This window comes from Anomaloglossus baeobatrachus, chromosome 6, assembly GCF_048569485.1.
Source record: "Anomaloglossus baeobatrachus isolate aAnoBae1 chromosome 6, aAnoBae1.hap1, whole genome shotgun sequence".
NCBI lineage: Eukaryota > Metazoa > Chordata > Amphibia > Anura > Aromobatidae > Anomaloglossus > Anomaloglossus baeobatrachus.
This window is the reverse complement of record NC_134358.1, coordinates 370,603,992-370,617,725: the sequence shown is the minus strand read 5'-3', so window position 1 is coordinate 370,617,725 and position 13,734 is coordinate 370,603,992. Positions and strand designations below refer to the sequence as shown.

The 13,734-nt window shown below is 49.2% G+C and overlaps 1 protein-coding gene across 1 annotated transcript in view; it reads left to right on the top strand.

Annotated features, from left to right (window-relative positions):
- The first annotated feature begins 6,268 nt into the window (after window positions 1–6,268).
- The window catches only part of IGFBP3 (insulin like growth factor binding protein 3), a 64,822-nt gene continuing 57,356 nt past the window's right edge, over window positions 6,269–13,734 (top strand). The window contains exons 1-2 of the mRNA XM_075316566.1: window positions 6,269–6,510; window positions 6,588–7,002. Of these exons, the coding sequence (XP_075172681.1) occupies window positions 6,657–7,002 (346 nt within the window). The 5' untranslated portion in view covers window positions 6,269–6,510; window positions 6,588–6,656. The remainder of the gene's footprint in view (window positions 6,511–6,587; window positions 7,003–13,734) is intronic.

Sequence of the window (13,734 nt, the reverse complement as noted above, 5' to 3'; positions counted from 1 at the left end):
AACGAGTCCTTCCCCCCCGCAAGCCGATCACATGCCTAGGCCCTCGCTGGTCCTAAACTCATCCTGAGTAGTAAAGGCCAGAGAGCCGCTAAAGTTTCCTCCAGAGACTGGCTCTGTCCAAGTGCACAGCATAGGTATAAGCTTTAGCCAGCACAGGAAGCAGTGAAGAGTGGATACTTATAGCAGAAGGGAGTGGCTACAGCTGGGTTTCAACTACCTGTTAGATCACTGCAGGTAGAAAGAAATGGACCTTAACCCCTTCAATACCGGAAGGAATTAAATATGCTCCAACTCAGGGTAAATAAGCTGGCACTAAAGCAGATCTGAATTCAACAACACGCTGTGAAATTTGATCTCAGATCCCCCCTGAGATCACATAAGGCTGTGACACACTTGTGACAGTCCATGTGAGCTAACAGTTCTAGACAATACTGAGAACTCTGTGTTGTGACATTCCTCTCTTATTCCTCCTTGAAACGTATAAATTAGGAATGACTTATTTGCACATACCCGCGTTTTGCCAAAAATAAGACACTGTATTATACTCCCCCCCCCCCCAAAAAAAGAGAAGCACTAGAGCTTATTTTTGGGGTAGGTCTTATTCTGGGAGAAACATAGTTGGGGGTACCCCTACAAAAAAGCAGACCCCACCCTTCCCTGGAGACTCATACTTTGCAGAACCCAGATGTTTGCGTGGCTCCCAGGTCCTCCTGTGATCTTTGGCGGGGGCTCCCAACATGTAAGCTCCATGCTGCATTCCCCTGCTTCTGGGCAACACTCACATACATCAGATTGCACACACAATCACACATCAGATCACACACACTGGCCACATCCAGCAATACTGATTGCTTCCAACCAGCAGGGAAAGAAAAGATGGGACGTAATGCAAAGAAATGCATGGAGGACCCGGTGGTGGAACGCATCGATGTGTTCCACCGCAGGTCCTATGCGTTCCACCGCACTGTGTCTCAGGATTCTATGACAGCCAGAGGAAATTGGTATCGCGGGATGTGTTGAGTGTGTGTGTGCGATCTGATGTGTGATTGTGTGTGTGATTGTGTGTATGATCTGATGTTTGTGTGTGTGCGATCTGATGTGTGTGGGTGCGCAATCTGATTGTGTGTGTAATCTGATGTGTGTGGGTGTGCAATCAGATGTGTGCAGGGGTGCGATCTGATGTGTGTGTGTGATCCACTGCAGGGCCTGCAACTAATAGATTTTGTGCAGCTGTCACTCTACAGATTGTTCAGGACTCCATATTGCCAGATCCTTGTTATGTTGTATGTATTCTGCTTATGTCTGAGGCTGATCAGTATGTTATTTGTCTCATACAGTTTGTTGTGTGATAGTCTGTGAACTGCACGTGTTTTCACTACGTGGTAAGGCCTTCCTATGGTCCACTTTTACGTTCCTTTTTGTGTTGATGGTATATTTTTTATATAGGGGGATGGTGAGAGGAGGAAGGGGTCCTGAAACAAAGCAAAATTTGTTGCAGGATGCACTGTCCTTCCCACTATATTATACTGTAACTGGTGTTGGTTGTGTACCAATCTGCTTTTAATTGTCAAACCGATTTTGCTTATTAACATATATTCCACTATATTTCCAATACTTGAAAGGAAACAGAAAAATAAAGAGACAGCAAAACAAAAGAAAAAAATGGAACACTCCACAAACAAGCTTTTTGAAGTTAGCCTTTTGAAGTTTTTTGTGCCGACAACTTCATTAGTATTAAATAAAGGGTAGTATAGTCAACGTAGTAATGCACATACATGATAAATGCATGTGAGAGATGATACATAGAAATCCGATCAGCAGATGGTCTTTATTCATGTCTGTGTATGTATGAATGTGGTGTGACTATAGTGTACCTGTAGTCAACACAACTTTACTATGAATATAATGAAATCCATTGTCATCTAACTGCAAGTCTTTTGTAATACAAGAATTTCTAAGCAATATTGTAGGTGGTTTCGCTAGACACTTAAAGTACTGAGCTCCACAGTGTACCTGAATGATCCCCTTCTTTGCAGAATTTTACTGTAATGAGCTAAACAAAATACACTCAGTCTGAAGAAGTTAATCAATACCTTCTTTGTAGATTGAGTGCAGCATTATCAAGATGAAATGTAGTGAAAAGGCGACCCCTATTGGCAATATCTGTCCTGCAGAGCGCTGAAATCCGTGCTGGAAGCTGTAGATACACAATGTGAAAAAGATTTCATACCTAAATATGAACATAGTCACAATGTGTCATCAAAAATGAGTGAAAACGAAATATTGCTCTTACATGTAAAGCAGCCGTGTGGTGCGGTCTTCACAGCTGACTCTTTTATATGGCCCAGCAAGGGAAAGTGAATATTGTTCATAGAAGGGATTTAGTTTATTTTGGAAAAGATTTTTGCTCTCCTTTTGCAGTCTGCATGGACAGATTGGGTCAGTGGTATCTGGAATCTGTTGTAATAATGACTCTGAGCGTCACTGATCACCGTGAGCAGAGCCATAGGTGGCAGATTACGAAGCTATGAATCATTGCACATGAACCGCACAGGAATCATCGGGTTACTGTTATATTAGGGTCATGTTCACAGATCACCTAAAGCCAAACCCTGGGTGTCACTCACAGAAGGTGCCATGCTACCCCAATCATTCAGTCTAAAAAAATAATATTATGTAAGGCTAAGTATACAATCATGTAAAAAAGGTCTGTTTCATGCAGAAAATGTGGACAATTTTTTTCTCTCTTGTCGTTTGTGTACAATCTGTATACAATAAAGCAGTTGCAAAAATTTACAAACCCATTTACTGTTTCCTATGTTACAGAATCGAAGATAAAGTGGATGATTTTTTTTTAGGCAATCATAGACTTGACATTGGTCTGAGTGCTGTCTGTGCTCATGTGACCCTGCCCTAAGGGCTTATGCGCACGTTGCATAATAGCATACATTTATGCTGTGTATTGCGCTGCAGCGTAAATGCATGCGTCCTGCGTCACAAATAAGTGAAAATGAGGAAAAGCAATGTGCAGACATCTCTATGGAGAAGAACTGTTCAGCTAACATAAAAGCAGCTTTTATAAATGGTTTACAAGCAAAAAAAAATTATTCCATCTGCAACAGCCGGAGATCAGGAACAAATCTTACAAAACCAAATAATCCACTCCAGAGTGCAGGTGAGGGGCAGGGTGTGAAGGGGCGGACATATCATTGGTGGTACCTGGGTGGCCGCACAGGGGCCTGAGAAGTCAGGGGGCCCACTAGAGCAGGTGGAATTGTGCAGTTTGATGAGCTCTTGGGTTGCAGAATGCCCATGTACTCTTCTTGCACAGGGGCCTGAGAGTTCTGGGGGCCCACTAGAGCAGGTATAATTGTGCAGCTGGATGAGCTCTTGGGCTGCAGAGGGCCCATGTACTCTTCTTGCTCAAGGTCCGAGAGGTCTGGGGGCCCACTAATTCCTACAGAGCAGGTGGAATTGTGCAGCTGGATGAGCTCTTCAGCTGAAGAGGGCCCATGTACTCTTCTTGCAAAGGGGCTGAGACTTCTGGGGGCCCACTAATAACTACAGAGCAGGTATAATTGTGCAGCTGGATGAGCTCTTGGGCTGCAGAGGGCTTATGTACTCTTCTTGCAAAGGGGTTGAGAGTCCTGGGGTGCCAATAATTCCTACAGAGCAGGTAGAATTGTGCAGTTTGATCAGCTCTTGGGCTGCAGAGGGCCCATGTACTCTTCTTGCAAAGGGGCTGAGAGTTCTGGGGGCCCATTAATTCCTACAGAGCAGGTGGAATTGTGCAGTTTGATAAGCTCTTGGGCTGCAGAGGGCCCAAGTATTCTTCTTGCTAAGGGGCTGAGAGTTCTGGGGGCCCACTAATTCCTACAGAGCAGGTAAAATTCTGCAGTTTGATGAGCTCTTGGACTGCAGATGGCCCATGTACTCTTCTTGCACAGGGGCCGAGAGGTCTGGGGGCCCACTAATACCTACAGAGCAGGTAGAATTTTGCAGTTTGATGAGCTCTTGGGCTGCAGAGGGCTCATGTACTTTTCTTGCACAGGGGCCCTTTTCTGTCTGTGTCTGCCAGTGATGCCATGGGTTTCTAATATATGACATGGGGAAGGCTGGCCAATGTGCATGGGGCCATCACTGGTAATGATGTAGTTATACAAATATAATGTATAGATTCCAATATTAATATTCCAATTTTGTGTCAGGATGAATAGCACATGTACAGCACACTGATTGTATTATGAGTGAGGCTCTAACTGATGAGGGTCTGGACCCCAGAAACCCCATATTAATGACCAGCGCTGGGAAGAGTTACAGCATAGTCCCTGAATAGCATTACATGAAACACCTCTGAATTGCTCGGTCACATAAATTTTCTCAATACAATTTTCAAAAGTAATTCAACAGTTTTCGAAATACCATTCATACTTATCCCTGTGGTAGGCAATCCGTGAATGACTGATGGAGTCTGCTGACTGTGATCCCTAACAAACAGAGTTTCTTGTTAAAAAAAACCCTTCAGGGTGTTTTTGCCAATCAAGACTCTGCCATTCAAAAAATGTAAACCTAAACTGAATTGTGGAAGTGCCTTCCAGTGAGCTGCCATGGTGCCGAGGAATGCACCAGTACACTGGCATTATATGGGCAGGGCCCCAGTACTAGCTGTGAGGAGTGAAGTATTAAAGCTGGCATAGGACGCAGGCACTATGGGCATGTGTGACTCACTGGCATTATATGGGCAGGATGAACCCAGTACTAGCTGTGTGGGGTGAAGTATTAAAGCTGACATAGGACACAGGCACTATGGACATGTGTGGCACACAGGCACTATATGGGCAGGGCCCCAGTACTAGCTGTGAGGAGTGAAGTATTAAAGCTGGCATAGTACGCAGGCAATATGGGCATGTGTGGCCCACTGGCATTATATAGGCAGGGCCCCAGTACTAGCTGTGTGGAGTGAAATATTAAAGCTGGCATAGGACGTAGGCACTATGGGCATGTGTGGCACACTGGCATTATATGGGCAGGGCCCCAGTGGGGTGAAGTATTAAAGCTGGCATAGGACGCAGGCACTATGGGCATGTGTGGCCCACTGGCATTATATGGGCAGGGTCCCAGTACTAGCTGTGTGGAGTGAAGTATTTAAGCTGGCATAGGACGCAGGCAATATGGGCATGTGTGGCTCACTGGCATTATATGGGCAGGATGAACCCAGTACTAGCTGTGTGGGGTGAAGTATTAAAGCTGACATAGGACACAGGCACTATGGACATGTGTGGCACACAGACACTATATGGGCAGGGCCCCAGTACTAGCTGTGTGGAGTAAAGTATTGAAGCTGGCATAGGACGCAGGCACTATGGGCATGTGTGGCACACTGGCATATGGGCAGGATGAACCAAGTACTAGCTGTGTGGGGTGAAGTATTAAAGCTGACATAGGACGCAGGCACTATGGGCATGTGTGGCACACTGGCATTATATGAGCAGGGCCCCAGTACTAGCTGTGTGAGGTGAAGTATTAAAGCTGGCATAGGACGCAGGCACTATGGGCATGTGTGGCCCACTGGCATTATATGAGCAGGGCCCCAGTACTAGCTGTGTGAGGTGAAGTATTAAAGCTGGCATAGGATGCAGGCACTATGGGCATGTGTGGCACACTGGCATTATATGAGCAGGGCCTCAGTACTAGCTGTGTGAGGTGAAGTATTAAAGCTGGCATAATATGCAGGCACTATGGGCATGTGTGGCACACTGGCATTATATGGGCAGGGCCCCAGTACTAGTTGTGTGAGGTGAAGTATTAAAGCTGGCATAGGACGCAGGCACTATGGGCATGTGTGGCCCACTGGCATTATATGAGCAGGGCCCCAGTACTAGCTGTGTGAGGTGAAGTATTAAAGCTGGCATAGGACGCAGGCACTATGGGCATGTGTGGCTCACTGGCATTATATGAGCAGGGCCCCAGTACTAGCTGTGTGAGGTGAAGTATTAAAGCTGGCATAGGACGCAGGCACTATGGGCATGTGTGGCACACTGCGGGCTCCAATGCGAAGCATTCACTGACTGCCTGCAATTTCCAAGCACATATGTGTGAGACAAAAGGAGCCAGTGCCCTCTCCTGCTCCGCATTAATGGGAGTTCTCTGAGGTGCACAGGAACACAAATCAGATTCCGAGCCTGCCGTTCTCCTCCTCCTCTCCAGCACACCGAAGCCTGGATAGCGACCGGCCGCCTGCGCTCACGGCCAGACCTTATTGACTATGCATGTGCCGGGGCGTGTCCGGAGCTCCCTCTATATAGCCAGAACTTGAATGAGAGAACTGATGGGGACTAGAACCTGGTGAGGGGCAAGTAGCAGCAGCAGGCGGCCTAGGGGTAACGGCAGAGCACAGACCGGGGACTCCTGACACCGACAAGCACACACTGGGGACTCCTAGCGCTGAGGGGCTCTGATCACGTGACTCCCGGGACCCGCACCATGTGCCTGTGAGGGTGCTGCAGCCAGGTGAGTACCTGCCGCCGGTACCGGACCTGTGGAGCCGTCATGTGCTGCGGTAACCCCCGTTTTCTCTGTCCCTGCAGCTCCTGCATCCGAACATCCCGCTACACTAGTTGACTTCACCCCTGCACTTGGCCGCCACTTTGCCCGCTATGCTGCCCGTGCTATGTGTGGCGGCGCTGGTGCTGTGGCTGTGCCGGCTAACCGGGGCAGTGGGGCCGATGGTCCAGTGCGAGCCCTGTGACTCGAAAGCCCTGGAGCAGTGCAAGCCCCTGAGCCCCGACTGTGCAGAATTCGTCCAGGAGCCCCTGTGCGGCTGCTGCTGGAGCTGTGCCCTGACGGAGGGCAGCCAGTGCGGGGTGTACAGCCACAAGTGCGGCTCCGGGCTCCAGTGCACACCGGGACCGGAGGAGCCCAGACCGCTGCACGCCCTGCTGCTGGGCCGGGGGGTCTGCACCAATGTCAGCGATACGGCCAGAGACCGGACTCTGCCAGGAGGTAAGTGTGCCGGCCAGCAGCAGCGCTATATGTGACCGCTCCAGCCTCAGCCTGTATTGGTGGTGTCACCGGCTCCCCAGTAACTGTGTATTAGTGGTGTCACTGTGGCTCCCCGGTGACTGTGTATTAGTGGTGTCACTGTGTATTAGTGGTGTCACTGTGGCTCCCCGGTAACTGTGTATTAGTGGTGTCACTGTGTATTAGTGGTGTGACTGTGGCTCCCCGGTGACTGTGTATTAGTGGTGTCACTGTGTATTAGTGGTGTGACTGTGGCTCCCCGGTGACTGTGTATTAGTGGTGTCACTGTGGCTCCCCAGTAACTGTGTATTAGTGGTGTCACTGTGTATTAGTGGTGTGACTGTGGCTCCCCGGTGACTGTGTATTAGTGGTGTCACTGTGTATTAGTGGTGTGACTGTGGCTCCCCGGTGACTGTGTATTAGTGGTGTCACTGTGTATTAGTGGTGTGACTGTGGCTCCCCGGTGACTGTGTATTAGTGGTGTGACTGTGTATTAGTGGTGTCACTGTGTATTAGTGGTGTGACTGTGGCTCCCCGGTGACTGTGTATTAGTGGTGTGACTGTGTATTAGTGGTGTGACTGTGTATTAGTGGTGTGACTGTGGCTCCCCGGTGACTGTGTATTAGTGGTGTGACTGTGTATTAGTGGTGTGACTGTGGCTCCCCGGTGACTGTGTATTAGTGGTGTGACTGTGTATTAGTGGTGTGACTGTGGCTCCCCGGTGACTGTGTATTAGTGGTGTGACTGTGTATTAGTGGTGTGACTGTGGCTCCCCGGTGACTGTGTATTAGTGGTGTGACTGTGTATTAGTGGTGTCACTGTGTATTAGTGGTGTGACTGTGGCTCCCCGGTGACTGTGTATTAGTGGTGTGACTGTGTATTAGTGGTGTGACTGTGTATTAGTGGTGTGACTGTGGCTCCCCGGTGACTGTGTATTAGTGGTGTCACTGTGGCTCCCCGGTGACTGTGTATTAGTGGTGTCACTGTGGCTCCCCGGTGACTGGGTATTAGTGGTGTCACTGTGGCTCCCCGGTGACTGGGTATTAGTGGTGTCACTGTGGCTCCCCCGGTGACTGGGTATTAGTGGTGTCACTGTGTATTAGTGGTGTCACTGTGGCTCCCCCGGTGACTGGGTATTAGTGGTGTCACTGTGGCTCCCCCGGTGACTGGGTATTAGTGGTGTCACTGTGGCTCCCCCGGTGACTGGGTATTAGTGGTGTCACTGTGGCTCCCCCGGTGACTGGGTATTAGTGGTGTCACTGTGGCTCCCCGGTGACTGGGTATTAGTGGTGTCACTGTGGCTCCCCGGTGACTGTGTATTAGTGGTGTCACTGTGGCTCCCCGGTGACTGTGTATTAGTGGTGTCACTGTGGCTCCCCGGTGACTGTGTATTAGTGGTGTCACTGTGGCTCCCCGGTGACTGGGTATTAGTGGTGTCACTGTGGCTCCCCGGTGACTGGGTATTAGTGGTGTCACTGTGGCTCCCCCGGTGACTGGGTATTAGTGGTGTCACTGTGTATTAGTGGTGTCACTGTGGCTCCCCCGGTGACTGGGTATTAGTGGTGTCACTGTGGCTCCCCCGGTGACTGGGTATTAGTGGTGTCACTGTGGCTCCCCGGTGACTGGGTATTAGTGGTGTCACTGTGGCTCCCCGGTGACTGTGTATTAGTGGTGTCACTGTGGCTCCCCGGTGACTGTGTATTAGTGGTGTCACTGTGGCTCCCCGGTGACTGGGTATTAGTGGTGTCACTGTGGCTCCCCGGTGACTGGGTATTAGTGGTGTCACTGTGGCTCCCCCGGTGACTGGGTATTAGTGGTGTCACTGTGTATTAGTGGTGTCACTGTGGCTCCCCCGGTGACTGGGTATTAGTGGTGTCACTGTGGCTCCCCCGGTGACTGGGTATTAGTGGTGTCACTGTGGCTCCCCGGTGACTGGGTATTAGTGGTGTCACTGTGGCTCCCCGGTGACTGTGTATTAGTGGTGTCACTGTGGCTCCCCCGGTGACTGGGTATTAGTGGTGTCACTGTGGCTCCCCCGGTGACTGGGTATTAGTGGTGTCACTGTGGCTCCCCCGGTGACTGGGTATTAGTGGTGTCACTGTGGCTCCCCGGTGACTGGGTATTAGTGGTGTCACTGTGGCTCCCCCGGTGACTGGGTATTAGTGGTGTCACTGTGGCTCCCCGGTGACTGTGTATTAGTGGTGTCACTGTGGCTCCCCCGGTGACTGTGTATTAGTGGTGTCACTGTGGCTCCCCCGGTGACTGTGTATTAGTGGTGTCACTGTGGCTCCCCCGGTGACTGTGTATTAGTGGTGTCACTGTGGCTCCCCCGGTGACTGGGTATTAGTGGTGTCACTGTGGCTCCCCCGGTGACTGGGTATTAGTGGTGTCACTGTGGCTCCCCGGTGACTGGGTATTAGTGGTGTCACTGTGGCTCCCCGGTGACTGGGTATTAGTGGTGTCACTGTGGCTCCCCCGGTGACTGGGTATTAGTGGTGTCACTGTGGCTCCCCGGTGACTGTGTATTAGTGGTGTCACTGTGGCTCCCCCGGTGACTGTGTATTAGTGGTGTCACTGTGGCTCCCCCGGTGACTGTGTATTAGTGGTGTCACTGTGGCTCCCCCGGTGACTGGGTATTAGTGGTGTCACTGTGGCTCCCCCGGTGACTGGGTATTAGTGGTGTCACTGTGGCTCCCCCGGTGACTGGGTATTAGTGGTGTCACTGTGGCTCCCCGGTGACTGTGTATTAGTGGTGTCACTGTGGCTCCCCCGGTGACTGGGTATTACTGCTTCCCTTGTCGTTTTTTCTGCCTATCACGTGCTCTGTCCTGACATACATGGGCACCTGTGCATTTTAGCTAGGTCCAGTGTCTGTAGGGCTGGGGGTTCGGCTCCAGCAGTCCTCCCTCCCCTTTTTTTTTATTTTTCTTCCCCTTTTTCTGCAGAGTACCTACCCCACTTACTGCCATGGTAGATGCCATCGAGTCTGATATAATCTTGTAATATATGACCATTGCGCCTTGCTCTACAAGGGTTTCTGTCTCAAAGTCTCGCTCCCCAGGCATGGTTTGTTATTAAATTATGTTTGACTCCCCATCCCCAGGTCCAGCGCTGTCTGGCTTCATTGACAGTGCGGCAGCTCATGTAGTCAGAGCGTCTGGCCTCTGTGCCACGGAGCTCAATAATTGGCTGCTGTGCAGCCAATCCTGAACACTGGGAGCAGCGGCAGAGACCCCGCACTGGGGAGGGGGTACACACTGCACCCTGAAACCAAGATTTTCTAAAAGGGGACAACTTCTTTAAAGGGTTATTTCCACCTCTGAGAAAAACATGAAGTGCAATATTTATTTGGTCTTTTTTTTTTTTTGTCAGTAAATCTGATTATCCTCCATATTACAGCAATGCTACTTTTTATTTTGATTTTACAAGCGGGAGTCCGAATGTGAAGAGATCCTTTTCCCGGGGAGATACCGGCTGTGAGGGGAGCAGGTTACATCTGAATGCCAGGGACTGGCTAGAATCAGGCAGGACTTGTGGTCATCAAGTCGCTGCTCCATATCATAGAGCACACCCATATGCCCTAAAATTGAAGTACAGATGTGTTGAATTTATTATTGTATTTCAACAAATCATACATTATTTTATTTTTTTCTTTTCTTTATAATTCTTGCCAGGAGACTGATCTGTACTAAAGCTCTACTTTTTTTAATTAGCCATGTATTAGGATGTTGCTGTAGACTATACAGCCCAGTAAGAGTACAGCTGCATCTGAAGGAGTTAAATACTAGCGGAAGACAGCTAATTGCAAAACGTTAATCAAAGTCTCTTACTACAGACACTATCTTCAGCAGCCACAATGAACAGAAGATAAATCAGACTCTCCTGTCTTCTAGCCTCCTGTTCAATCATAAGGTGGGTTTACACACTGCAACATCGCAAACGACATCGCTGTGACGTAATAGCGACCTCCCCAGCGACATTGCAGTGTGTGAAACACATTAGCGACCTGGCCCCTGCTGTGAAGTTCCTGATCGCTACAAATCGTTCAGGACCATTCTTTGGTCCTTTGTTTCCCGCTGTGCAGCATGATCGCTAGAAAGTCTGTGTGTAAAGGGGACTTAAATGTGCAGGCAGCAGGAGCCGGCTTCTGTGGACACTGGTAACCACGGTAAACATCGGGTAACCAAGAAGCCCTGTCCTTGGTTACCCGATATTTACCTTCGTTACCAGCCTCCGCCGCTCTCACTGTCAGTGCCGGCTCCTGCTCCTTGCACGTGTAGCAGAGTACACATCGGGTAATTAACCCGATGTGTACTGTAGCTAGGAGAGCAGGGAGCCAGCGCTAAGCAGTGTGCGCTGCTCCCTGCTCTCTGCACATGTAGCTGTGTGCGCTGGTAACCAAGGTAAATATCGGGTTGGTTACTCGATATTTACCTTAGTTACCAAGCGCAGCATCGCTTCAGTGCGTCGCTGGGGGCTGGTCACTGGTTGCTGGTGACAGCTCACCAGCAACCCGTGTAGCGATGCTCCAGCGATCCCTGCCAGGTCAGGTTGCTGGTGGGATCCCTGGAGCGTCTGACTGTGTGACCTCTCACCAGCAACCTCCTAGCAACTTACCAGCGATCCCTATCCGGTTGGGATCGCTGAAAGTCTGAGTGTGTAAAGGTAAAGGCCCTGTCACACACAACGAGATCGCTAACAAGATCGTTGCGGAGTCACTCACAGTTTCTGTGATGTAGCAATGATCCCGTTAGCGATCTCGTTATGTGTGACACCTACCAGCGATCAGGCCCCTGCTGTGAGATCGGTAGTCGTTGCCGAATGGTCCGGACCATTTTCTTCAAAGGTGATGTCCTGCTGTGCAGGACGCATTGCTGTGTTTGAGACCTACCAACTACCTCCTAACTACCTCGTTGACGACTGCGAACACTACGTCCCTATTCGAGGTCTGAATCGTCACTAGCTGCTGTGTGACAGGGTCCCAATGACCGCCGAGATCATTATACAGGTCGCTCATCGTTATTGCGTCATTGGTATGGTCTGACTGTGTGACATCTCACCAGCGACCTCCCGATCACTTACCAGCGATCCTTATCAGGTCGTATCGTTGTCAGGATCTCTGGTAAGTCGTAAGGAATTTGTGACGCACATCCGGCCTCGTTCGCAACGTAATTGCGTGTGACACGTACCAGTGACTGCTTACGATCCGAAATACTCACCAAATCCTTGATTGTTGACACGTCGTTCGTTTTCAAAAAATCGTTGCTCGTGCTGGACACAGGTTGTTCGTCGTTCCTGAAGCAGCTCAGATCGCTACGTGTGACACCCCGGGAACGACTAACAGCGTTACTGCGTCCTCTGGCAACGAGGTGGAAGTGGCGTTCATGCGGCTGCTCTCTGCCCCTACGCTTCTATTGGTGGCCCGCTGTGTGACGTCGCTGTGACTCTGCACGAACCTCCCCCTTAAAAAAAGAGTTTGTTTGGCGGCCACAGCGACGTCGTTAGGAAGCTAAGTTGGTGTGACACGTACCGGCGATATTAATCACCACGGGCAGCGATTTGCCCGTGACGCACAAACGACGGGGGCGGGTGCGATCACTAGCGATGTCGCTGCGTGTAAAGCAGCCTTTAGATTATGTGTGCACTGACGTGTTCGCACTTCTAATAAAAACGCACCCGCGGCAAAAGCACAGCGGTAAAAACTCACTCGTTTTTACCGCGTTTTGGTTGCGTTTTTCCAATGCATTGCATGGGTGAAAAACAGTAAAACACAGGAAAGAATTGACTTTTTTTTTTTTTTTTTTTCTTAGCTCAAACAAAGCTAAAAAAAAGTGTGCGGACAGCAAAAATGAAAAGTCATAGACTTTACTGGGGAAGCTAAGTCATGTGATATTTAAGCAGAAAAACACACCTGCAAAAACGGCGCAAAAAACGCTCAGTGCGCACATAGCCGTAGTGTCCAATCACCTGCTCAATGCAGAATTCATTAATCATCTCAGATGTCTGTCTGAAGACGTTATTGAAGGAGAACCTGCCATCTCTTGTGGCAGCCTGTTCCACTCATTGATCATACAGTCAAATTATTTTTCTAATATCTAATCTACATCTTCTCCCTTTCAGTTTCATTCCATTGCTTCCCGTTTTTCCATGTGCAAGCTCCTTCTCTTGATGCTAAATATGCAGCTTTATCTTGCAATGCTGGGTATAGCACTACAACACACAAGTCCCAGCTCAGTTGTGGGCAGCCTCACACTGCTGTGCAAATAGTGAGACAGTGAAGAGCCAGATTAGGCTCCTCTTTATACCAGAGCTTAATTACCAAATTAGGCAGCAAATGTCTTCCCTTTCCCAATAAATATTTGAGAAATTATTTCATATTCTGGTCTCGTTGCACAGGAAATAATAGGTTGCCTTTTAAAGTCAACTGAGCTAACCAATTTTCATGTAATCTGCTATTAATCTTTGGGAAAGTATGTTGAATTTCCCATGGGTGGTAAGGTACTGTTAATGGGAAGGTCAGGAAGAATAGCTCATGTCTGAGTTCTTTCTGTTGACAACTTTTATGGTCTGCAAAAAGCTAAATTCTCATGTCAGAGCTATCCTCCTTCAATACTTGGCTTTGACATTAGAAACCAGAGAAGTATAGAAAGTGCAGTGATTGCCAAACTGCTTGTGTGAAGCGAAGTCTATTCTGCAACTACTAGAGCAGGGGTC